The following is a 26785-nucleotide window of genomic DNA, read 5'->3' as shown; positions in this document are numbered from 1 at the left end:
TTCTAATGAGTTGAATTTTGAATGTTACGAATGCGAATATATTTCGCTGATCCATGTTTCCAGTTTCATGAATAAACGCGCAACTGAACTCACCAAAATTACCGCAGGTTGTAATCTTTGATGGGAAACATCGCTCGTGTTCGTAGTGTAAATTGTTCTACTGTATGGCTATCTAATCGTAGAATCATATGTATTTAATATGGAGAATATATTCAATGTAAATATACGTGAATCAGAGACTTGCTGAATATTCTGCAATAATAATGTATATCATCAGCGATTATTTTACACCATAAGGGATACTATTCTTATTAAAATTTCTTAATCTTAACACAGATTTTACACATTTGTTTCTTCAAATAACGCTTAGCCGAAAGCAATTAGCAAGTTAAGGGATAACAAAGAGTTCAATTGGATCGGTTAATTAATCCCGGTAAAAGCCAGTCTGAAACTCTTACATCCCAAATCCACTTTAATCCACATCCAAAACAAATCTAATCGTTTGTCCAATCATTTTCTCATCGACCACCGACATGTAGTTTTGGTACTTACGATAATTTTCATTTTGCTTTTTTTGGACATTTTTATATTTTTCTAATCTTCTTAATTATATTAAATATTTCATATGTATGTCATATATATGCTTTCCATATTTTTGTCATGCTCTAAATTTTTGCGTTCAATTCCAATGCTTTTTTTTCGACGAAAAAGAAATTTAATATTAGAATAGAATCTCAAGTGAAAAATAATATCGCAAATATTGGCGAAATAAATTCCGGCAATGTTCCTCGAATGTATTATCAGAAATCAATTTTCCGGCGAAATGTGCCTCGTCATTCATCAGAATTTCATCTTTTTTTGTTTAGTCGGCTCTGAAAGCGTGTGTTGCTAAGCTGAGGAATGGAGGGAACGTGGCAGTGGGAGCAGCGAAAGCACTGCCATATCATTCTGCTCAACTCTTCGTCGTACCTAAAGGAGAACCCGGAACAGGTTGCAGGTGAGCTAAATTTTTTCCCCCTAAATCAGCATATTTTTTGCTCGGTCCGATCCCCATCGGGGAAATTGATTCGTCTCACTACGTCAATGAGGAAAAGGGGAAGTCTTAAAACCGGTCATCTCTCTCGCTTGACCGCTTAGAACGATTATACCTTTTCGTCGGGCATCTGAATTTCAAGCTGGGAAAGCGATTCCGAAAGAACAAACTCGGGGTGAGGGAAAAAGTGTTCAATGAAATCGATTTCAATCTTCGCGGCTCATTCTTAAGTGACCCACATCTTTAAAAATAACGCGCACCATTGCTGGAGCAGATTCGTAAATTTCGTCCGTATCATTGGCTCGCTTTCGGCTGCCATGAAATCGATTCGGTGCTCCAATTACCGCGCACATCTCGGTTTCTCATTTCTTATTTTATCAGGAATTTATTGTCGATCTGACTTTTATTAATAAATCGTTGTATATCAGAGCAATAACGTTTTTTTTTTGCACGATGCCTGTTTTAGCTTTGATAGGACAAGGAGACGCGACAGTTTCAGATGAACGAAAACGGCTGCACGATTGCTACGGCAAGGAAGCAGATATCCTGAAGACAAGGGACCGCGTGCCAAGTCTGTAGCGTTCGGTAAGGAAGAGAGGGGCCCCCGTCAAGTATCACTTTGGAAGGAGAAGAGAGAAGGGGGTCGTCATGGGCCCGGCAACCCAAATCGTATCTCACTGAGCGATGCAAGTAATTAGGGCCGGGGCCCTGCTAGTGAGCATGTGGCTCACTAGAGAATGAAGAAGCAAAACGTCCGGACTTTATCATTAATCGTCTTCACGCTTACCTATCTCCTCGTCGGTGCTGCAATCTTCGACGTGCTCGAGTCCGAGACGGAGAAATTACGCAAAGAAGCGTTAGATGGTAAGTAATCGAGCCGCTCTTACTTTGCAAATATTTCGAGATACATGCGGAATGTCGTTTTTAAAATGACTGGATTTTCACAGTTTTTAACTGACTCGAGTTACAAATAATGATATATATTGCAAAATTAATTTTATCAACTTTTAATCACGTTTGGAAAAATATGATAAATAAGAATATGACGTGCTATGGAATTAATTAATTTAAAACTCTAATTTTTTCAAAAATGAAAAGAGAACAAAAGAGAAAAGATACGTTGTAAAGTTTCTCAGTTTTATGTGTTTTATTTTACACAACTTTATCACACTTCGGTTTTTTATGCAATGATATACATATATATAACAATTGCTCCTTTCTCTCTTAATCTGACTTTAACAGAACTTTTATTGAATGGATAAAGCCTTAAGTGAAAAGTCCAAGTGACGTCTGAGAACTTCGAAAGATCATCGGAGGCGTGAAGTGTCTGTTATATAGACGTTCCTACGACGTTTCTAGGCATTTGTGTTGTCTGGGGTTTCCTCAAGCCCCTTTACTGCCATTCGCGTAGATTACTTAGCCGTATAGCGAACAACGAACGCTATGTACGAATGAGAGGCATTAAGTGAGAGTGCAATCGTGTGTGCGGCGACGGCGGTACTTGTGCGAGACAGGGTGTACGTTATGCAGAGAGGCAACCCCAATAGAAGAATGTCGTTGCACTGTCGTCAAAGGGGAACGATCTTACATCGTCGCGACTATTGTCTCGCTGATGGCTCGAAAACGCTTGATAAATACCGTTTCCCGCGAGTCTTATATAAAACCTGGTATCAGTAGAATGAAGTAGCGATTCGCGTATTGCCCTGTTTCTTTTTTTTTTTCTTTACAAAGACGAGCCGCAGCTTTTATTCGTGGGAAGAACAATTCTGCGCGTACCTGACACGTAATTTTCATCGAGTTATCGTTACCCAGATGTGCGAGGCATCTGTTCCGACAGACGCTTTCAAAGCACACTCTGAAAAGTTCAGAGGTCATTAGTCATTTTATTTAGCTCCGTGATATATTCATTTCTCTCTCTCTCTCTCTCTCTCTCTCTCTCTCTCTCTCTCTCTCTCTCTCTCTTTTTCTCTCTCTCTCTCTCAACAATAAGAAATAAATAATAGTTTGCGCATCATTCGTACTGTATTGTGAGATACGCGTCAATCTAATTATCGCGCTCGTTTTGTTCGCAGACGTTGAGAAAATGGTCATAAAAAAATACAATATAAGCGAGGACGACTTCAAGATCATGGAAACAGTGGTGCTGAAGACGGAACCTCACAAAGCTGGCCAACAGTGGAAGTTCGCCGGCGCGTTTTATTACGCCACAACGGTCCTCACCACGATAGGTAGATATGTTGCAAATAAGTTACCCCCCCGTTGCCCCGAATACCGTCGGCTGTTCAAACCGAGTTTATTACGCGTAACTACCGTTGCGTTATACTATTCATTTGCATCGAAAACCTGCTCGATAACCCGTTTGGCAGACACCCAAATGCGACAGTTTGGAAAATGCAAGTTTGATTCGCAATTCCGATTTCTTTCCTCTTTGTGAGTGTTAAAAAGAGTGCCAATTTTTTTTTGTAAATAGGAAGAACAAAAAATTATTTTACATTCGAAATTTTTTTACATTATTTTGAGCGTATATCAAGTTTATTTTTTAATTTAAAAAAAAAAAGGTAATTTTTTGATTCTACGAGCTTTTCGGTAAATGACCGTGATTTTGAAACCGTAAGTGATTGTTGAAGCAACGCACGAATGGATCGTCAGATATATTCGTCAGTCAATGCGTTTTAATCGAGCCGTTTTCATCGTGATAGGATACGCGGGCTCACATTGTGTGAAGTTTTGCGGTTTCGCACGAAACGTCGCGATTACATTTACGATCCGGGTGTCATTTTCCGTCGATTGTGCGGAAAAGCTGAAGAACCTTTAAAGTTTGTTCTACATTTTATTTATATTTCAGGTTACGGACACTCGACGCCGAACACCATATACGGCAAATTGTTCACGATGTGCTACGCGATCATCGGTATCCCATTAGGACTCGTAATGTTCCAGAGTATAGGAGAACGTTTGAATAAGTTCTCGTCTGTCGTAATACGGGGCGTAAAGACGCTTCTAAACTGTAGGGACGTCCAGGTAAGCTTAGCCACGCGCTTCGTCGTCGGATGTTCCGTGTACGATTCAAATGGGATATTCAGTCGCGTCCTATTCTCGAGACAATATACATAAGCCGCACCAAAATCGGCGAGAAATTTTCTCACAGCAGATTATAAAAGTTAATTAAACGTGTATGAAATTGTGTTTCTGTTCAAAATAGCGACAAATAGTGGAATTGCAATAATCCAGGTGCAAGCGGTTGAATTAAATTCGAATTTTAAGCAGAATCTTGTGCGAAATAAACGTAGATTATATTGAATTTTAAAAAGTTATAGATATCATAAGAATTAATTTTAATACTCACTTTGTTCAATGTAAAAGTTGTATAAAATTAATGCAAACTCATAACGTGAATTATCTAATAACTAATGTTGATTCTATTTCAACTCACTTTTTTCATTCTTTTTCAATAAAAACTATTATAACGTTAATCTGTAACAGACCTACATATATTTCCTCTATTTCAAATTGAATAATATAATGTGATAGATTTCCCTCGAGAGCACCGGAATACTTTCTTTTCTCGAATATCGAAGATTAAATTACTCGTTCTTGTCCTTTAGACGTTTCTTACGACATATACCTGTATAATAAATATGTAATACAATTTCGACTTATAAATTAACACTCGACGTATTGCAGGCCTCGGAGATCAATCTCATCTGCGTGGTAACGACATTGTCGTGCCTGACTATCGCCGGCGGAGCCGCCGCGTTCTCCAGGTACGAGGGATGGTCCTACTTCGATTCCATTTACTATTGCTTCATCACCTTGACGACAATCGGTTTCGGCGACATGGTCGCGCTGCAGAAGGACAACGCGCTCAACAATAAGCCAGAATACGTGATGTTTGCCCTAATATTTATTCTCTTCGGCTTGGCGATTGTGGCGGCCTCGCTTAATTTGCTGGTTTTGAGATTTGTGACTATGAACACGGAGGATGAAAGACGAGACGAAGCCGAAGCGTTACAGGTATGAGTCATCCTTATCTTTAAAATATATTTATTCATTCATCATTTTGCCGATTATTTAGTATCAACTACCTAATTGTCATTTCTTTCTTCATGAAATTCTTATGGTTTGTGGTACCTTCGTACTCTCTCCGTACATTTCATCTTGCTGAGTCAAACGAGTAGTCCACTGATTAAAATAGTATTGTTGAATGGAGTAGTCTACAGATTAATAGCATTGTTGAATGGACATTCTATTTCCATTGCAATGAACGTCCACGAGCGCTGTTCACGAGAACATTAATCGAGCATCTTTGCTTTTTAGGCGGCCCAGGGCGCGGTGCGTCTCGAGGGCGACGTGATAACAGCGAACGGCTCGATACTGTCCGGCCAGATCGGCAATCACGGCAACGCGATGTCGTTCGACGACGAGGCGTCGGTGTGCAGCTGCCGCTGCAGCGGCTTCCAGAGGAAACGGCGGAGACCGCGTTTCACGGTGCGCCGCTCGCCGGGCAAGATCTCGCACTTGCTGCCGATGCAACAGCTGTCGGCGTCGTCGAGTGTGCGGGATGGCGATTCGCGGCCGCTGCCGCTCACCCCGTTGCTGTCGTTCCCGCTGTATCAGCACCGCGCCAGCATTTGACGTTGCTCCGCTGCGAGAAGTGTGACACTTCTCGACGAGCAGCAGCATTACTACCACGAGCAGCCGCGGCGGGTGTCCGTCTGAGGGGAGCGTGTGCTTCTGCCCGGCAGCCGGCGACTTCAACGAATTTCAATCGTCGTCGAGACGCTATCATCACCGCCACGAGTTCTCTTTTTCTCGCTCTTTCTCTCTCTCTCTCTCTCTCTTTCTCTCTTTCTCCTTTTCTCTCTCTTTCTCTCTCTCTCTCTCTTTTTTGCGTTCAACTCTCGTCGAGCGCGAGTAAGATTTCGTATAGATAGTCGAGAGATTGGGATCGATTAGATATTGGATCGCTGGAACTGTTTAATCCGGATCGTGACACCGGGATAACGACGGCGCCGGATGCTTCTCCTCAACGAAAACGTTTTGTCGTTTCGCAACGCGCGAACCCGCGCGGTATGTATAATTCTTCCATTCGCGACACGCCGCTATCGTCCGAGTTTAATTCGCATTCGTGTAATCGAGAGTATTAAGATACTCGATGTGCGATGAATGAGTTTCTGATGCGTCTGTGCCACCATCGAGTAAGGCGTGAGAATTTCGACGAGTGAGAAAGCGAGAATTGGCGCTCAAGATGCCGAGACGAAGCTTTCCGTTCTGGCGCTCTAGATAAATGGCTGTGTCATTCGCCGGCATCACTAAGTGCGACGTGCGATGAGATTCTATATGTGTGATAGCTCTGCAGCGATGTAGATTTACTTTTAGTCCGTAACTAACAATGAGTTACCTTTGATCCTTCGTAGCCGAAATTATATTTTCCTCGAGAAAGAATATTACATGTGTAAGGATATTTACTGGAATAACGTGTCTATCCTAAAAATTAGTACAGGTTCTCGCATCTCCTTTTACATTTACAATTTTATTCGCCAATTCGAGATTAATCTTTTCTCGATAAAAATTTAATCGCATATTCTACGAATCTCAAGTACATATATATCTATATATATACTAGAGTCACATTTCAGACATCTACTACGGCTTGGAATGAGCAGTATAATCTTTGCGCTCGCTTTCTAATATTCTCATACTTAGTCCGCCTCTTTAAAATATATAATAGACCGAGAAATGTGGAATCACACACGTCGCAGGTGCGATTACGCGGTGAACTGACCTTGAAAAGACATGCATGTACAAAAGGCTGTGCAGGGATAATTATGTATCTTGCAACCGAGGAATTCGTGAAGACACGTGAAAAATGTTCGCGTGGGAAGGACGAAAGGGATCGAATGCGAAGGGGTGCGAATGTCGGTGAGCGAAATCGCGAGTGAGTGCGAGCGAGTGTGCATGGAAGTGTCGTCTGTGTTCAAGGATGTAAGGACGCGTGAAAAGAAGAAAATACGAATGTCACATGTATACACCTTACATTCACGTTTTCGTGGGAGAGAGAGAAAAATATAAATACACACCAAAGAAAGAGATATACACAGACCGACACGACTTTTTCATTAAGAAGACATTTTACAATTTGTATATAATATAAAGTATGAAAAGAAAGCAAACTACGACTTTAGGTATACGATACACGAGACGTTCCGATCTTACAGAGATATATAATGTGTATAATACATACTTGTAAGATACGTCACGATTATTATCAAGCGAGTTCGCGAGTACGTGATATAAATATATATATAATATAAATATATCTCCCAAAATTTCGACTTTCCATCTATTTATTATTTAAGTGCAGATCGAGATTATCGAGATGGCCATGGCCGCAGATGGTCATAGATTTCTAGAGTTTAGTAGGTTGCCGTAGGTCTCCTGAAATACACAAACGGGCGCCGACATGATTGCGGAGAGAAAGACAGGTGTACGCGCGGAGGAAAAAAATTTTTCGCGAATTCGTTCCCCCGCCCCCCGAATTTGATCGTTTATAGTCTATCTACGAAGAGTCAATCCATCGAAACACGAGACAAGTACGTATTCCCGGTAGATGCGTTATCATACTATAGGATGAACACGAGCGGAACAATTCTCTTGCCTTTTATCGAGAAGTAGAATCTACTCGGATATTTTTAAGACGTATACTGGATTGCACGTGTGCGAGTAGACATACGTAGAAGACGTTTCTTTATCCGATCGGATGGTACGTACACAGGAAAAACGCCGACCGGTACGGCAGTTCTTTCGAATGTCTTGTTATTTAAGTCATAACATTCATGCGACGCGTTTTCATTACGGTACATAATCAGGATTTTCCAAAAGCCAAATACTTTTCAATCACACGTCAACAATTCGAAGACACTGATGTTCATCGTGACCAAATGTAATTTATAATGCTGTACATATGACCATTTCAGATTAACGAAAGGCTGCGGCGCGCGATCTTATCCGTAGTTTCACATTTTCTGAGTAATGTACTCGTATACGTGTTAGATGCTTATTTAAACTTAACGTAAAACTTGGAAAAACATTTTCCTTTATGAAAACAAACGTGATTATGACGAAACAGCCGTACTTGTCGACCGTTTATCAGTTACACCATTTCACTTACAAATATCTTACTCTACGAAAAAAAAAAGATGAAGATAAGAACTGCTAGAACTTACTCCCGTTCATTACCATTAATTACGGCGAATTAAATCTGTAATATATTATAGATAGTAACAAAAAAAAGTAACGCGATCGCGTAGGTCGTACAAGATTTTTATGAGATAAGGAGAGTATAAATAAAAGAAGACAAACTTAACGAAGATAAGTGAACGCGTAATAGCCATGCATCTTGTATTAATCGATAGTCGATGTAACGTTTATTTTACTCGCATCCTATTTGACGCATCATTTCAACTCGTTTGAGCTAAATAACAGTATAACGTTCACGAGCCTTTTCGAGACGACAGGTAATTTTACTGTTTGAAACGATTGTCGTTACCCATTTGTTCTTAAACTCCGTAGTTCATTATCTAGTTCATTATCGAACTTTGCTAGAGTCTTCAACGTAACGTAAATAAAATTTTGAATAATCGGATATACAATTTTTTTAATTCTCAGGTGAACGTCATAGCGTCTTAAGATAATACAAGGATTATATATACACTTTCATATAATATTTTGTATTTATTGTAACATTCTATGAAAAAAAAAAAAAATAATTGAGCTTATAATATCGAGGCTATAGAATTAGCTGGGAAAAAAAGACGATTTCTCGTTTGCTTTCGATCTCAAATTATTAGGTAGGCGACGTAAAACTTATTGTCAGGATGCAAAATATATAACTTAATTTAAGGATAGAAACAACACACGATTTCATTTGTAATATTTCACAATCACGTGATTGATCTAGTATATCTTGATAATCTACAAAGTTATTTCTCTCGAGATGTGCTTGCCGAAAGTTTGACGTCTAAAATAATATGATTTCGCTGCTAAGAATGTTTCCTATACGACGGCTATCCATCTAAACGTTTCGCGAAACAGCAAACATTGAATGGAATGTGTTCACACCGATTTAGCTAAAATGCAGAATGAAATGATGTATTGTGAATGCAACGTTCGAAAGGAAGAAAAAAAAAGATACAGATATCCAAATAACGTCACTGTAATTATACCGCAGTGCCATAATTTCCTGACCGTACATTTAAATTGCCATTACTTGTATTATTTTGATAAAAAAAAAGTATGAAAATGTTAATAAAACATATATTTAAACGTTAACTGATTTTGTTTTGAGTAAAAGAATTTCGTTGTTGTAATATATCTCTTTTCAACGCCGACGAATAATTAATAATAATGCAAAGTAACATGGCGAATAGTTCACTATACTCATAGGATAGTGCATCTACATGCAACTTCCCTATTTTTGTGAAGAGATTAGTCTTGATTAAAACACGTCGTACTATAAGGATGAAGCCAGAATATAATTTCACGCATTATTATAATATAAATGGCCATAACAAAAAAAAACTGAATATGAAGTTTCTATTGATAATAATTGTAAATTGTGAAAGCGTGGCGCGTGTTTCGTCACGAAAGAATTTTTATTAATTGTATATATATACATATATAATATTGTAATATATAAAGCATTTCTGTCTAAGTCTTGGGACGCTTTGCTTCGCATCTAATTTGACAATCTTCAGCACACCATTTAATCGATGATTCACCCGGAATTTATAATTATCGAGTGTTCCATTAGGATTGCCCATTTACCGTTTGCCATCTACAGAATAATTCTTAGAAGAGTAAAAGCTGCATTTTTTTTTTAATCATGTCGACATGTCCCGTACGGCACACACTCGTGGAGAAAAATCGAATGGTGGCATGGAACGATGTCGAAGTAGATCGAAGCATACGTGACACTTCTTACGTACGAGGGAAATTGTACGATATAGAGTGAGACATACGCTTCGTTGAGATTCGCAGTAGAATTACGTTCACTTCCAAGTCTTTCCCAAACTTTGATGTTTTGTCGTTCAGCTATCCTAAACGAGTCCTATCGATTACGGCGTATGTCGGCGCGAGGTGTGTACCTAGATTACGCTAAAACTATCAACGATTTTACGACCAACGCTAGCTTAGTTAATATCCCAACGGGGTTGACGATATAAGATCTTTTTTTTTCCCCAGGCTATAGTCTAGTTAATTAGAACGTAATAAGACGACGTCTCTGAGAGAACTTCTTGCATACTCTGCGCGTTACTTCGCACGACCAATGTTTCTAATTTCAAGGGTACGGCAGCGTCACACGACGTATCGCTCTGCTTCGCGTAATCCCGGCAAGACCAATTGGCAAACGCGGAACACGCGACAGCGGCACAGGAGACTCCTTCGTTTTTCTCGATGAATGCAAGAACGTTTAATGTGGACATGACTCTTATTCGATCGGTTCTATTAGGTAGACTACAGTCCTTAGCTTAGAGATTGGTTTGAAGAAAATTTTTTCGAAACGATACATCAGCGGCCTTCCAAATTCTAGGATATCTGAAGTTAAAAGAACGCCTCATGTAAAGCGCTAATAAAAGTGAAAAGAAATGACAGGAGAAAGAGTTGTCACTAACAGCACATAATATCATGATTGTATTGAGAATATACCTAATTTACTGAGAACATAATATTCTCTACTTTTGTAAAAAGTAGAGAACCATCTTCAGAATCTACATGTGCTGTTAGGGATTAGAGAGCGTTGCCAGTACCGTATAATCCGTTTCATTGATTTAGAACGTACTCGAGATAATTTATTACCCTCGCATCGCGATACGCGGAGGTTTCATTGACGACGTGGTACACCTGCGATACTTCGTCGCCGACGAGCTTTTGACGAGCGTTCTTTTAATTCGGGTCTCCGGAAAATCCATGAGGAACAACAGTACAGGCAAGTGCCAGACGCAAATCCACCGTGCTCTGCACACGCGTAACGCAAATAATGTGCACGTGCGGAAGAACACAGCGGAGAAACACATACGCGGATTTGAAGAAAGATTTAAAAGCCTCGTGCATTTTTAACTTTGTATTTAAGTAGGTGACGGGCACGAGGGACAGAGTCTGCTATATTAATGTTACCTTACACAAATATAAACAATAATACTTGTAATAGCTGTAAATTTACAATTACGAAGTAACCGAAAGAGGATACGGAATTTAAAACGAAAAAAAAAAGATTTAAAAATTCACGCAATTTTGCTATTATTGTTATAGCGTAAAGTGTAAGTGCATAGTTACGAATTTGACAAACTTAATTAATCGATTAATTAATCAACTACCAAGCATCGAAGTAATGCGATTTCGTCGTGGTCTTAATCGATTTACTGGTGTTTGCGCGGTTCTCCAAGTCGCGGGAAGAAAAAAAAAAGAGGAGTAAGAGATTTGTAAAGTATAAGTACGCGGTATGTTGCATTCGGATATTGTATCTTCAAAATTTCGTAAAAATTCACGCTTCCATTACGCCGACTTACGGCGAGTTTATTGGCTGCAGTATATCTTCCGATAACAAATGGAACTTAAAACGATTTTCATCGTACACAGAAAGATTGCGTCCGATGAATTTAATTTGAACGGCTCGTTCAACAAGTAGGACGATCGATCGATCTATTTCTTTCAAAGAAACAAGAAAACACTTCCGAGGGATGAAATGTACGATTTCGCCGCCGGAAAGAGACGCGAAAGAGTCGACTATAATCCTTTCGGCAGAGAAAGCAGCTGACTTTCAGTGTGTCTTCGATATATATATATTAAAATTATTGTTCGCGATAATTAATAGCAATATTGTAAGACGCAGAACGAGATTTGCACAATGTTCCTTAAACTAATTACGACTAACGATTTCAATGAAAATGAAAAAAAAAAAACCGTAGGAAAGGTGACTACATATCTCGTTTTTTTGTGTATTATACATAGCGTGTATACCCTTCAAGGGTCTTCGGAAAGCCACTCACGATCGAGATTAATAATTGACGTTCAAAAGTTTTAAAGGATAGCACGAGCAAAATAAATGGGTGAAAAATGATTCAAGATATAAAACGCGAGGGAATGATCGGAATCGGTTCTCAAATCCCCTGCCTGCACACACCGCCAAGTGTAACGACATTTAAGTGGATCGTAATTTGTAAATTATTATGGACTTCTTATTATATGCTGGTATATAATGATACATGTGCTCTGCCACAATAAAGCAGTTTTTTTTATCTACTCTGCCGTAGTACTTTCTTCTCCCACACACAAGCAATAAAATTTATCCGTCGCAAACGACAATTATGAATTTTTCAACGTATTGATAGACTATCCACAGTAAAAATCTACAACATTATAGTCGATTAAAAAAATTTACGTGTAGGTATGCATGTTATCCCTAGAAACAATAATGAAAATTTATTTGTGTATATACAATATACATATATATAAATACATAAATTTTCATTTATTTACTACCTAAAAATTAACACTGTATATCTCGAAAACCAGAGTAGTTCAGTTTTTCAGTTTTCAATTCAGTTTTTAATTTTCAATTTTATTTAATAGATGTTTAAAGTTTAAAGAATCAAATTTTTTATATGTACATACAAACATTATATATATAAAATAAATACAAATATGTACATATATCGCTCATTTACAACACAATGACATAACTCAAAAATTGCCTTTTTTAAGTTTTTTGCAAAAAAAGATGAGAATTCAATACGCTGATTGTGAATAAAGAGCTAATATATAACTAGATACTTTTATTCCTCTGTAATCAGTTATTACACGAAAAAATTGCATTTAAAAATAATATTACAGAATCATTCAAATTTAACATTCAAATTCATTTTCTGGAAAACTTCGTTTTCTGAATTGTCATTGTTGCAGTAAATGACCGCGATATAATATAGATTTTTAAATCTACCGAATATAAAACATGACAATTTATAAAAAATGAAGTCAATAAATAAATGACGAAAGCATTTCTCTAATGTAGAGTAAATTCGTTTTTCTTCAAGCATCCATTGAAGATTGAAGTAAAACGCAGCCAGTGCACCGCAGGGAAGGACATGAGAGGTCATTGATATCTTTTGTGACGTCAGAGTAAAGCCGATTTCACAACGGATCTCGATCGACATATACATTATATACTCTCGTATCACAATCGGACGCTGGATGGTTTATCGGCGATAAAATTTTTCTAAATGAGATGATTAACTTCAATGCTACTCGTAAATCGTGTTGGAAGAAAATCGATTGAAATTCGATTCCGTTACGACGATCGTTGTCCGCCGTTTCGTGTGAAAGCACCCTACATCGCAATGATACAAAGGGACGTGACATGCTCCTTCGTCTCCTTCTCCTTCTTACGACCCTTTTTACTTTTATTTCGCGCAGTGCTGTATCGTGAATTCTCATTTGGAAGGAAAGTAAAAGTAAGATGTCTGCAGGTGAAAGAGATTTCTCTCGACGAAAAATGTTAAAAGTATACGCTTTTTAATAGATTTATAACGCATTTATTCGTTCGACTGTTTCTTGATCTTTTCGAACACAGATAAATCAACCGCGTAAACCGCGTTTGTCGTTAAGCTATGTTTGCTCCGAATTGATTTCGGCTTACTTCTAAGCCTTCGTAATTCAACGTTAAATGGCAGAGCGGTCGTTCTCATAAAAAATTGCTTAGGCAAGTGCAAGATACATATTACATAAGTATACGCGTCGCGCAACGGAGACAAAGCGCGGTGTACGAATCAATGAATGTACATCAACATTTTCTCCGGTCTCTTTGTTGTTTGGTGATAGACGTTACGCGGTTTGATCATGCGTCGTCGAGCATCTAACTAAAGTGGGAGTAATTGAGCATGAAAACTTCATAGCGTGCACCGTGCACTCGGCCGACCTTTCCCCACAGTCGCTTGCCCGATCAATCAATCGGCGTCGTCAACTCAAAAGTGAAGTTACGGAGCCGAGAATCCCACCTGCGGAAACCTCCGTAGCTCCACGTAATCGTGCGTATTCGCGAGTTAATTATATGGAAAAATTAATTTCGCCGATCTCGATCGTTCGAATCGCCGTTCGGGATATGGCTCAAATTTCGCGGTTCGATTTGGATAACTGAAGGGAAAAGGAAGAGAGGAAAGAAAGAGAGAGAGAGAAAGGGGAGGAAGGCAGCGATCCCGATTTTCGGGGTTGGAAGTCCGATTTCGAGGGGGAAGAAATCGGATCGTCGTGTCGCATCGATTCGCGATACACGTTTCAAGGAGAGAGAACAGAGAACCCTCGGCGTCGTTCGGGTTCGGGGCTGTCCGCGGCTGTCGTGTGTGAAGGCGGTTGGCTTCGGTCAAAGCCGGATCGATAACGCGAACGCGGGCCGTCGGGCGTCGGGCCGCCGCCGGAGACGGCCGAGCGGCGGCGACGGCGGCCGAGGCGAGCCGGACGCGGCCGAGGCCGCGTGAGAAGCGACGCGCAGTGAACGACGCGGCGGACGGGACGGAGTGGACGGACGGCCCCTCTACTACGGATCTCGCGAGCGAACGGCGTACGCGTTCAACGGGCGCGGCTTTGCGTCTCGAAGCGCTGGCGTTTTACGCGGTAAAATGTCCTCCCTCGGGAACCTGGACCTGTGCCGGCTGTGTCTCGTGAAGGACCGCGTCTCGGTGCCGATTTTCGAAGGCGAGGGCGACGTGCGGCAGATCTTTCTCAAGATCACCGCCTGTTTGCCGGTCAAGGTAAGAAGCTAACTACGCCATTCCCACCGTTGTGGCCCGCCAGCTATGGCGATCCGCCATCTTGCCGAGCCTTCGCTCGGACGGCTCGTGTGACGCGTACCGCGCGTACGCGATATTATGCATACCGATCTCGCGCCTCGCAGCGGTCTCGGGTCGCGGCACTTCTCGGCGAACGTATTCTGAATCGCTCTGTAGACGAGGGAGAAAACCGCTCGGCGCTCCGTGGCACGACGCGACGGCGACGCTAAACGTCGCGCGGCGTGCGACCCCGGCTCCTCTCTCTCGTCGCCTTTGTCACGCTGCTTAATTGCTCGATGCTCGATGGACTTTGCCGCGCTTTTCGTCCCTCGTACGTCCCTTCTGTCGCTCGATAGAAATACGCTTTGTTCCGATCGCACATCGACGTCATCGATGTGTCGTTTCCGTCCCTCGCGAGGAACGGCGGTTGACGGGGAGCACGCGGTGTCGCGAAATCCAATTAATCCTGGTCGTTTTCGACATCTTGCCGCCGACATTGGCCACGCTCGCGAAACGTCGACTCCCCGTGGAGCCCGCGGATCGATAATCTCGCATTTTGTTTGACAATTTTTCTGTCTCGTGAGAACGTCGCCTGGAGTGGCTCATGGCGAGCTACGGTCTTGCCTAGATACGGGCCTTTATCGCGGAGGAATCGAGCATCGAGCTTGGAAACGCTGCGCGTGTATTGGCCATTAGCTTCTCGTTGATCGCGTACGGTTTAATGGCGTCTCTCGTGTTTGTTGCTCCCGGGAGACAATTTTTGCACGATTTTATTGAAATATACCCAATGTATATTGTATTGATGAATTGCATTTTAATTAAAAAAAAAATTGTGATCTTAACTTATTAAAGAAATTAACCCTCCGTCTGTATACGTGGGTCTATTACGGCGTCCGAGTTAAAATATTATCTGCTCGTAACTGTAAAACTTGCAAGCCTGCCAGAAAATATTAAATTTTTATCAAAATAACTATGAAGTTGTTAACTACAATGTAGACAAATGTTTCGTAAATTTTTTCAGATTTTTTAAATATTTTAAGGTAGGGCAAAATTGCGTCAAATAACCCACGAAAGTGCAAAAAAAGAAAAACGTATACAGACGGAGAGTTAATTTTGATATAAATAAAATTGTGATGCATGTATACAAGTTGCGATATTTTAAAAGGTCTCACGAATCTTTTTTTTATGATTATAGGTAAACAGGGAAGACAAATTACCTAAAAAGATATGCGACGACTGCGTGTATAAAGTAGAGTTATGTTATCAATTTTGGCATACGACGGCGAATGCCGAGAAACAGTTGCTGCAATGGCTAGGCGAAGTGAACATGGAAGACAAACAGGGTTACAATGTTCTCAATCCGGTAATTACTATTCTATACAACTTATTTGTCACATGTACTACGTTTACGCGAGTGTTACTTTCTGTAGTAACTTACGGTAATTCACTCGTTTACGCGGAGTAAATTATCATAAGTTACTACAAAATCCCGTTTACGCGAAGGAATTATCATAAGTTACTACAGAAGTAACGCTCGCGCAAACGTAGTATAATAGTTCCTTTTCTCGACGAATTTAATAAAAGCCCCTTGCGCAATAGGCGATAGCGATAGCGATAGCGACAGCGACAAAAAGTGCCGACAAAGCTACAGCTATCGCTATCGCCTATTGTGCAAGGGGCTTAAGATTAAGAGAAATTAACACACACCCTGTATAGTTTTCTACAGTTTGGGAATTAGACATGATCATCATTTTTTTCATTCTTCTTTTGTCTATGTTTACCTTAGCAATGATAATAGCTAGTGATCATAATATTCATAATATTTTGCATATTGTGCACTTGTAAGTTCTTTTTTAATATTTCACATTTTATATTTCTACATATTACAATTTTTTTTACGTACATTATCTAGTAGTCGGTAAATTTAATTTTATAAAAAAATTTACGTAATTATAATAATTAGATATAACTTAAAACATAGAAACGGATTGCTTCAATTAAGAAATGAAGCATCGATAATATCTATTTAGTTTAATTTATTATCGAAACTCTCAATTCTTGGTAAATACAAAACTCATGTTGTTTGCTTTCTGTTAAATTTTAGAATGGGATGAAAGAACAGAACAACGAGAACAGGTTAGATGGTACTGTGATGCAACAAGTAAGCGAACATCAGAACAATATGAATATGGGTATGATGGACAACATGGGGCTAAGTATGCCCATAATGATTTCGAGCAATGCCCAACAACAAATAACCTCAGTTCCTATGGACAACAGTGGTAGCTCTGTACAAAATGTCCAACCAGTAGCTGGACCAAGCACGCAAACGACACATGACCAAATCACGCAGAATCAAACAGACACGCCTACGCAACAAGAAGAGGAAGAAGAGAGCAGTGAAGAGGAGGAAAACTCGGACGATGAGTGCGATGGAGATGAAGGTACACATTTGTGCTATGTATTAAATATTGTAACTTATATATCTAATTACTAGATATATTAGGCAGTTAGCTTAAAAATTTGGAAAAACGTAGGAAGAGAAAAAGAGAGAACGTTTGAAATTTTGTTTAAGGCCTACCTATAAAAGAAGAAAGTGAAGAAGATCCTAATAATAGTAGAACTATAGAGCCTACGACATTTGTTAATGTTTCCTTGGCGTGTGACGAAGCTGGCCCCTCTGGACTTCAGCAACAGAAAATTGCCGATATGCCCGAGATGGTGATGTCACAAACAGCAGATGTGGATCCGAAAACTGGGTGAGTTTTCTGTTCTTACTTTACTGTTTGAGGGCCAAAGGTGTCATTTGTTGTGGTGAACATAAACAATTACACATAAACATTGCGTTAATTTGATTTACTTATTATTTTTACCAACTTTATTTGAATGTCAAGATAAATAGAACTAGTTGGTCTTGAATGAAATCAACGATGTATATAAATGGAATAAAACTTAACGATATATTGTACAATCATAATTATTACGTAAAGTACTTTTGATACAGGCAGAAACAGAAGTTACCAACGACATTGTAATATATTTATTTAAAAAGAATCAATATCTAACCTATATGTATATCTGAGAATATTGTTTTAAAATACTTTTAATTTTACACATCATGCTCTTCATGCTCTTTCATACGCAATTTGGTAATAAGTCTTGAAATAATTATATTATTGAATCAGTAAAGTAGAAATAAAAATGCAAGATAGATAACGATTATCCGAGGTTTCATTCTTATAAGTGTAAGGCGCAGGTAAACACAAGGTAAGTTTGAACACACCCCACAACCATCTTTGGCTCTAGGTGTTTAGCAATTTATACAAATATTTTTTATATGTATAACATTACTTCGCATTACTTTTAAACGATCTTGTTTTTTCGTTATTTAAAAAGATGCAGATTTGTTGAGTCCAGAATAATTGCTAAACACCTTGTTACTTTTACATGTGGTAGCATGTACATAAAGTGCATTTCGATGAAACACAATCTTAATTATAGCAACAATAATTATAATAATATTAATTTTCCAACAATGTTCTTTACGTCTCGTAAGTGTTTAATATTAATTTTTATACTTTAGTCGAAATGGACTTTGTGTTAGATATTATTTATATATGTGCAAGAAAATGGATAAAGAGATCTCTCTGGATTATCCATATCCATGATACGAGAAAGGGATTGATTTCTCGTCTAGCAATAAGCGATGCCTGAGGGAAACCAGCCTGATCTCTTTGTCCACTCATAAACCAGATGTTTACATGTTGTCGATATTATCTAATATTCCCACGCTTACGTGATGGCACTAAATGCCGCACACATGACCGATATTCGGCCGATCCAAAAATCACAGACGATAAATATTTCAATTGATGCAACGTTTATCTACCATTTCTGATTTATGATCTTCGTGCTTTCCGACGCCTGCGCTTTACGATATTGCCAGGACACTGTATTACTATATTAATATGTTGCGATTAATTTTAAGAGTTATCTTTTAATCGACGTAAAAAAAAATACGTGTTCTATGAAATCGTTAATAAATTTTGCGTATCCGGTGCAGTTCGCCGGATGATAAAGTAATTGCGCAAATAGTGTACTAACCGAGAAGACAAATCGGTTAAGAATTGTTAAGAATCTTGATGTTGAAGAAGATGAAGGATCATATTTCTTCCGATTCGAAGATTTCTGCGAAACGAAAGAAAGAATCGTCCATTAAGAGACTGCCAAATCAAGAGGATTTTTCGCATTGTAAACACAAAGGCGAGTATCTTTTCTACATTTTATATATTTTATTCTATTTGTAGACTATCTCTTGTTATAAGCAAAACCGAATATTGCGATTTTCAATAATGCCATTACGTAAATTTGCATCGTTATCCGTGACAAGTTAAATGATGCTATTTTGATATCGAATAAATTCTTTTATACATATATCCGATGTTATTATGATGCGATGTTATCACAAATTTTAATTTTATCACGCACATTGCTTGGATTGCGCGTATTATTTCGCGCGCTTCCATAAGTGCAAAAGATATACCGCGAGGCATAGTTTCTTTTAATAAATAATAAACCAGGCTTGCATAAATGCGCCGGTTTTGCATTTGAAATAAAATTATTAAATATTTATTGCGCCTTGAATTGGCTGCAATATTGGATAAACGTCGTGATATTTTTGGCATATTCTGAGTATGTCATTTTATATCATGGATCTTTTTAATGCTTCTGTAAATGGAGAAAATTGTATTGTTCAGTTTTGAGTGGATATCTGACACATGAAAGGTTGACACACAGCACTTTTTGTGCTTTTGCTGCGTCAAATTTTCATAGATATTGTCACTTTTCATAAAGTACTGAATAATACATTTGATTTTCTCCTTTGTCTATTATTCTTATTACAGTTCTTAGCTGGATTTTTATGTTGTTTCGCGTAATATATATTTGTGATACGTTAAAATTTAAAATGTGTTGGATGCAAGTATAGGTACACGTCCGTGAAAAATCATGCTCCGTTTTACACCGTGAAAATGAGAAGAAGATGCTTTATCGTGGCTATGGATTATTTATAAAGGTGAGATTTTTTATACCTGATTTAATTTGCGTTTTAACATGTTTTATCCCAAGTCATTAGTGATCTTTTGAGTAAAAATTTGCTTTTCTCGAACTCTTTTGCCAAGTTTTATGGCTTGATTTTTACTTTTCCCTTCTGCTGTATCGTTAGGGAATATCAATATATATGTATAAATATATACATACATATTTTTATGTACATATTTCTAATTATAATTTAAACGATATTGATTAGTAATGAACATAATAAGAGACTAGGTCTACAAGATCATTTCGTATCGTAATTAATAAGTCATTTTTATCCTGTAATGTTATTCATCTAATAATATTTAAATATTATCATGTAAGCCTTATAAATTCCGAAAGCTTGATGAGTATTCACGTAGCGAATGATAAACTTCCTAGCGGATGATAAACTTCCAATGCTGTTTGACTTGACGACAATCGCGACGACTTTCTCGATTCGCACGTGCGCTCTTGTAACACATTATGATTGCTGCGTTTCGACAGGGATGTCAGCAATGCCCAAGCACCTTGCACCGGCCACCTTGCAGCACTCACATAAGCATAATTATCTTTTTCTATCTTTCTCTCTCTCTCTCTCTCTCTCTGTTTTTCTCTTTTCCTCTCTTTCTCATCACCGCCTGTACGCAAGATATATTTGTAATGATCACAAAGAACAGAAATCAAAAGACAAAGCTGTGTGTGCCCACGGGTCATTCTCCGTTGCAATGTCCTTGGGTTTTGTCAATTTCAGGGAAGGAGGCGAGACCTTCGGCGGATTGTCGGGGATGCTGCGTCAAATTCTCTCGCCCTCGCCCGAGATCGGGGAGGCCGGTATGTCCGTCAATTTTAATCTCCTACAGACCAACTCGATATTCTCGAACCAATCGTCGATGCTATCGACATTGCTCCCTCCGCATTTTCAGTCCGTGTGTCCGGACCAGTCTTTGTCCGATCAGGTGCAAATCTTTACCGAATCCTATCCGTGCCCCACGTGCGGGCTGGAGTTCCGAAGCGCCCTTAAGCAAAACTACCACATGCGAACGAGTCACGCCGCGCGTCCGGAATTCGAGCACGGTGTCGAGAATCAGCCGCGATATTCGTGCGGGGTCTGCTCGCGGATCTTCGTTGCTTTGAACCACCTGAGGATGCACGAGGTCACGCATTCCGCGCCCGTGCCCACGTGCACGTCGACCTCCACCAATCTCGCCACGTCGCCCGGCGGCAACATGGAGAAAATGTTCGCCTGCGATCTCTGCCAGGCCAGCTATCGGTATCGCACGCTACTGGAACGTCACCGGAAGATGCATCAGGAGATCGCCCAGGAGAAACCCTACTCTTGCCAGAGATGCATGATGCGCTTCGAGACGCGCAACTTGTACAATCATCACGCGAAAACCCACAGACCGTTGCCGGCGAGTAACGACAATCGGATAGTCGCGGGTACCAACGCCGTGTCGTCGCCCGTCGATTCGATGATAGCCGGCAATCTCGGTGTTGGCGGCGGCGGTGGTGGTGGGAGCGGTGGTCCTGTAATTCCCGCCAAGCCCATACCTTCTTATCCCTGCGACTCGTGCTCCAAGCAATTTACTACCGCCGAGTCGTTGACCACGCATAAGGCGGTGCACAGGTCGCGGCCGCTGGTCTGCGACGTGTGCGGCAAGGGCTTCACGCATCGCAAGTATTACGTGGTGCACCAACGTATCCACACCGGCGAGAGGCCGTATCTCTGTGCCATGTGCGGCAAATCGTTCACGCAGGCGTCGACGCTCACCGTGCACCGTCGTTATCATACGGGGGAGCGTCCGTACACCTGCACGATATGCGGAAAGGGATTTGTCACGCGAACGATTATGCTTAATCACATGAAGAAACACTGAGCCGACGAAAAATCGATAAGATTTTCTGCCGCGCGTGATTAAATTCAAGATTTAATGGATGTTATAGATAAAATAATGTTCAAGAGAGTCATGCTTGATCTCAGAATATTTCACCAACACTCTAGAGAAAAAAAAAATGATATTGAAAAATTGATATCAATTCTGATTAAATTAAAAATTATTCAATATAATTTTAAAAAGACGAAAATTAATTGAAGTTTTTTGTAAATGCTCATTGAAACAGATTTCAATAACCGGTATATAGTTTTTCAAAAGCACAAGCATTTTGTTGGATGAAAAAAAACTATAAAAATATTAAAATATTTTTGATCGTAAATAATCCTTTTCGTACAGAGTGTTGATGTCTAAGTGCCTAAAATTACTCAAGTTACTATCACAGAATAATAAATAAGTCGATCTAATATGGTGAACGAATTAAAACGTAAATTAAATTATAAATTAATTTTTTTTATAAATACGTTTACGTGATAATATATAACTCCGTATAGTTTCGGATAAAATATATTTAATATCGATCAAGAGTCAATTTAAAATCGATCAAATCAAAATCACGATAGAAATAAGCGAACAATTACGTACTATAATCATAAATGTTGTCATCACTGTGATATCGTTTGTATATTATACAAGATATTTAGAATAACGTCAATATTATTAGACGCGGCGTGAAACTTTCTATCCTTCTAATTGAAAGTTTATATGGCGTAATTCAGTTTCTAATAAGAGAAGTTAGTACCTGCGTGCAATAACATGAAAAAGTGCCTAAAAGTCCAATTTTTTAAATTACTTTATTGATCATGAGATAAAAAAAAACTAAAACTGAAAAACAATTTCAAAATAAATGAATAATTATTTTTGTACTTCGCATTGACATAAAATTTTTAATTATATTTAAACTGTTGACCGATTGTTGATCTATAATTAATTTCAACGTAATTTCAATTGAATTCAGGTGCCTTTTATTAATATAGGATAAAAGACAGGGTAGAACGTGGAACATTAATTACACAAATGTGACATGTAAGTATGAAGACGCTTAAATCTATCTAGATTTTTAGTCCTAGTTGTATGCAATTCGAAGGTAGATAAAGTAAATGACGATATATGATTTCGCAGTAATTCTCGAGTTTATTGCTTTATAAATGTTTTTTTCCATCAATACAACATGCTAGACTGCATTTCTACAAAACGTGCGTTATACATGTGTCTATGTATATTGCCAATTAGTTGAAATTGACACAATCTTTTGCAAAAATCACTCTGCCAGAATATTTACTCTGATAGATGATGGTATATAATATTTACAAGATTTTTTAAACAAATGCATTTGAAAAATTTAATATTTAATGAAATTATCTTCAATTTTATTTAAATTTGTTTTGTATGTACAAGATATATACAAGACAAATAATATATATAGATATTTATTTACATTTACTCAATTATAGATGTATATGGTATAACTTCTTACATAGTATTAATACTATATAGTATAACAGTTGATAATTTATATTAAGAATACTGTTTATAAAAAAAGAGAGCGTTTTCTTTCGATTATATTTCAACTTTGTGTTATTTACGAGATTTTTATTAACAAAGAGGAATTCTACGTTGAACAATAAATTTATTTTTATTTGAATAATTTAACAAACGAATTAAGTTTAGGAAACATGTTTAATATTGAAGTAAGATTTATATGGAAGCATGTGTTAAAAGAATATTAACTTTTAAGTCACTATTTTGTTCTTTTTCTTTATACATCAATTTTTCTGCATTTTTTAAATTCTCACATGAATGCAGTCGGTAACAAGCACAAACGTCGATAATGTCTTTGCACCATTTTTTCTTCAATAATTGATTGCTTAAACTTGATATTTTTCAATATTGATCTATAATTTTAACTTTAGAAATGCGGAATCAAATATTAACATTCAAGTATAATTAGCGGAAATAATTTTTTGTAATATGCATGTGTTATGAACAGTTTAAGGCTGTCGCGGTTGCTTATACGTGAACATATCAAATTTGCTATAGCAAATATACGCGTACATATCGGAAGACAAGACACGTATAATTTTGCATATTACAAGATTTTTTCCATCAATATTAATTGCAGTTAACTGATTCTATGCTCCTTTCTTTAGCTAAGAAGAGAAGAAAACGAAACTAAGCATTTAGATCTTTAGCTCTTTAATTATTTATAGAATAGTAATAATTTTTTTATTATAAAATTTATATAATTGTGTTAAATAAATTAAATAATAAATTACAGTAAAGAATGAGGAGAGAAATGATAGCAGTACATTTATCCGAACATTATACAGGGTGTTTATATCATAAAAAATTTTTTCGATCGTAGATACTATAGAAGCTCAACACTAAGAGATGTGATTTATTTATCGGACATAAATAACTAAAAATCAAAATTTTAATCAATTAAAGACAAATAGATACACGTATCTAACAATATAAATTAAATACAGTATTTTTCACATAATTTTACGTGATATTAATTTTCAAATTGGAAATTATTTATTTGCAACCCGGACAGTCAAGTCTGTTGAAAGCAGATATTGTCAAGTATCTACTACAAATTTTATCGGCAGAAAGATTTGATGCTCTCAGGTCTGATATATCGCTGTCGGCAAAACGCCAATAGAAGTATAATAGAATCTGCTGACACAATTAGATAGCGGATTGGCGGCAGAAATCGAGCAGAGTGGAGGAAATGCCCAGACTGCACGATTTTTGCTGCCAATCTGCTATCATTTTGTTTACTAGAAAGTATATTTAACGTTAAATTAAACGTAAAATTATGGAAGTCCAAGTTTTATTTTTTATTAAACTTTCATTACGAGAAAGAAATTAACTCAAAATTTGTCAGAGAATCTGTTAAATTTATGGCTCATTTGATAGTAATGCAACATTCTGTATATAGTATACCGTAAGCAGGAAATAGTGAGATTGTGCATTTAAAAGGAAGGAAAATGTGGTATGATTGTTAATATATTATAATTAATATTAAGACGACCGCATTTTATTAACGAACACAATATAAACACAATATACCTATTAGTATTAAGAGAGCATAGAATATAAGCAGTATTTTGTAGTCGCAGAGGTCTACAAGATCAAGCTGCAAGTACAACAAATAGTACAGAAGACGACGGTGTTCGCTCGCAAATAAACATTGTTTAAGTATATAATAAAACGATCAATAAAAGAAAGTAGAGGACAGATGGCTACGTAATAAAGAGAATACTGGAAATCACAAGTGAGGCACTTTATTGACTACCCAACTTCCATACAATCGAGCACGAGTGTCCAGCTGATCATCCCTGTAAATATCTCGCTTACCACGTAAGATCCTGGTTAAGGCAACGATAAAGAACGAAAGAGGCGGCGAGGAACGAGCACTGATTGACTTCCGTTTGTGTCTCTCTTCTTTCCAGATATTTTGTGTCAAAACTCAGGACGCTGCCACAGGATCGGCAGCAGTGCGGACCCAGCGTAATCAAGCACGTCTTTACCCAGGGGCACACACGGTTACTGATCGCGGACTCGGTGCACACACATTCGAAGATGGAAACGACGGATATGCTCACTCACGAGAACGTCTTGCAGTGCGAATTCTGCGGTGACAGTTTTGTCTCCGATCAGGATCTTAACTTGCACCTAGAGACGCACGAGTCCCATTCGGAGGGGACACAGGATGAGCAGTTGGTCTGCGAGAATTGCGGTTGCAGCTTTATGACAACGTCGGAGCTGCATGAGCATCAGAAGGAACACGTTTCAGAGGAGTGTTTTAGCTGTGACAGTTGCGACTACGTGACCTCGCGCAGGGAGAGCCTGATCGCTCATGAGCGGTGCCACATATCCAATTACAAATACCAGTGCGAGACATGCGGCGAACAATTCCAGAGCAAGAGCAATTGTCAGGTACATTTGTTGTCGCACGCGCGTGAAGAAAAGCCGTTTCAATGCGACGTGTGTAACGCCACGTTTCGCTATCGCCAAGGTCTACGACTGCATGCGAAGCTGCATCAACCGGACTATGTGCCGCCACAGAGGAAACATCACTGCGAGCTGTGCAACAAGCGTTTCTCTCGGAGACAGGTGTTGTTGGTGCACATGAGGACCCACGGCAACGTGGAACCGCAAAACGAGTACGTGTGCACGATTTGCGGCAAGTCCGTGTCAAGCAAAACTTACCTTGCGGTGCATCTGCGCAAGCACACCGGCGAGAAGCCGCATGTTTGCGATATTTGCGGCAAGGGCTTCATCTCACAGAACTACCTGAGTGTGCATCGTCGCACGCACACGGGCGAGAAGCCACATCAGTGCACGCATTGCAACAAAAGGTTCACTCAACGGACTACGTTGGTAGTGCATCTACGAGGTCACACGGGCGATCGACCTTATCCCTGCACATGCTGTAACAAATCATTTGCTTCGAAAACGATGCTGAACTCGCACTTGAAAACACACGCGAAACAAAGCGCCCGGCAACAACAGGAGCAACAGCAACAGGTACAGCAGCAGCAGCAACAAGAAGAGTCATTATTGCCCCTCGAAACCGTTACTATAGTGTTGTAATTGAGATGATTGCTAAGATAGATTAAACAATGATTGCTGGAATAGGTTTCATACTTTTTTATGTAATCAAGTTTTTTTGCTTTTTTACATTTTATCAACGTAGGTGATGATATTAGTGAAAGGTGCAGAGAAAACGCAAGGTATAAACAACTGCCAGGTACTTTGCAATCGACATAAATTATTAATTTTTTTGAATCCTACAAGATAACTAGTAGAAAGCGTACTGTAAGACAAACTTGCTTTTGTAGTGATTTCTTTTACGCCATGTAAAACTAGATGACAAATATGCTTATAATATTCATTAATCTATTAAAATGTAAACAAGTATTTTATCGAGTCAAGGTCTCTCTTAAACGGAA

At 38.7% G+C, this 26785-nt stretch overlaps 3 protein-coding genes across 11 annotated transcripts in view; all 3 read left to right on the top strand.

Moving 5' to 3' along the window:
* Task6 (TWIK-related acid-sensitive K[+] channel 6) overlaps window positions 1-12556 on the top strand; it is an 83650-nt gene extending 71094 nt beyond the window's left edge. For 2 of the 3 annotated variants that reach the window (XM_071772768.1, XM_071772771.1), the window contains exons 2-7: window positions 867-997; window positions 1500-1897; window positions 3106-3261; window positions 3879-4054; window positions 4718-5047; window positions 5351-12556. In XM_071772768.1, the coding sequence (XP_071628869.1) occupies window positions 1771-1897; window positions 3106-3261; window positions 3879-4054; window positions 4718-5047; window positions 5351-5668 (1107 nt within the window). In that variant the 5' untranslated portion in view covers window positions 867-997; window positions 1500-1770 and the 3' untranslated portion in view covers window positions 5669-12556. The remainder of the gene's footprint in view (window positions 1-866; window positions 998-1499; window positions 1898-3105; window positions 3262-3878; window positions 4055-4717; window positions 5048-5350) is intronic. The other variant, XM_071772769.1, reaches the window with a different exon arrangement.
* Window positions 12557-14013: 1457 nt separating this feature from the next.
* The window catches only part of LOC139810155 (uncharacterized), a 55611-nt gene continuing 42839 nt past the window's right edge, over window positions 14014-26785 (top strand). For 3 of the 7 annotated variants that reach the window (XM_071773470.1, XM_071773471.1, XM_071773469.1), the window contains exons 1-4: window positions 14016-14835; window positions 16049-16216; window positions 16958-17297; window positions 17429-17612. In XM_071773470.1, the coding sequence (XP_071629571.1) occupies window positions 14704-14835; window positions 16049-16216; window positions 16958-17297; window positions 17429-17612 (824 nt within the window). In that variant the 5' untranslated portion in view covers window positions 14016-14703. Of the gene's footprint in view, window positions 14836-16048; window positions 16217-16957; window positions 17298-17428; window positions 17613-26785 lie in introns of all 7 variants that reach the window. The other 4 variants (XM_071773476.1, XM_071773472.1, XM_071773473.1 and 1 more) reach the window with 2 other exon arrangements.
* Window positions 17628-25104, top strand: LOC139810156 (uncharacterized). Its single transcript, XM_071773477.1, has one exon. The coding sequence runs from the start codon at window positions 20316-20318 to the stop codon at window positions 21807-21809; it is 1494 nt and encodes a 497-aa protein (XP_071629578.1). The 5' UTR covers window positions 17628-20315; the 3' UTR covers window positions 21810-25104.

The sequence above is a fragment of the Temnothorax longispinosus genome, chromosome 3, assembly GCF_030848805.1.
Source record: "Temnothorax longispinosus isolate EJ_2023e chromosome 3, Tlon_JGU_v1, whole genome shotgun sequence".
Lineage (NCBI taxonomy): Eukaryota > Metazoa > Arthropoda > Insecta > Hymenoptera > Formicidae > Temnothorax > Temnothorax longispinosus.
This window is presented reverse-complemented; position numbering and strand designations above follow the sequence as displayed.

Coding starts and splice junctions, on each gene's coding strand:
- LOC139810156 (XM_071773477.1), top strand. CDS start 20,316: ATGATAAACTTCCTAGCGGATGATAAACTTCCAATGCTGTTTGACTTG.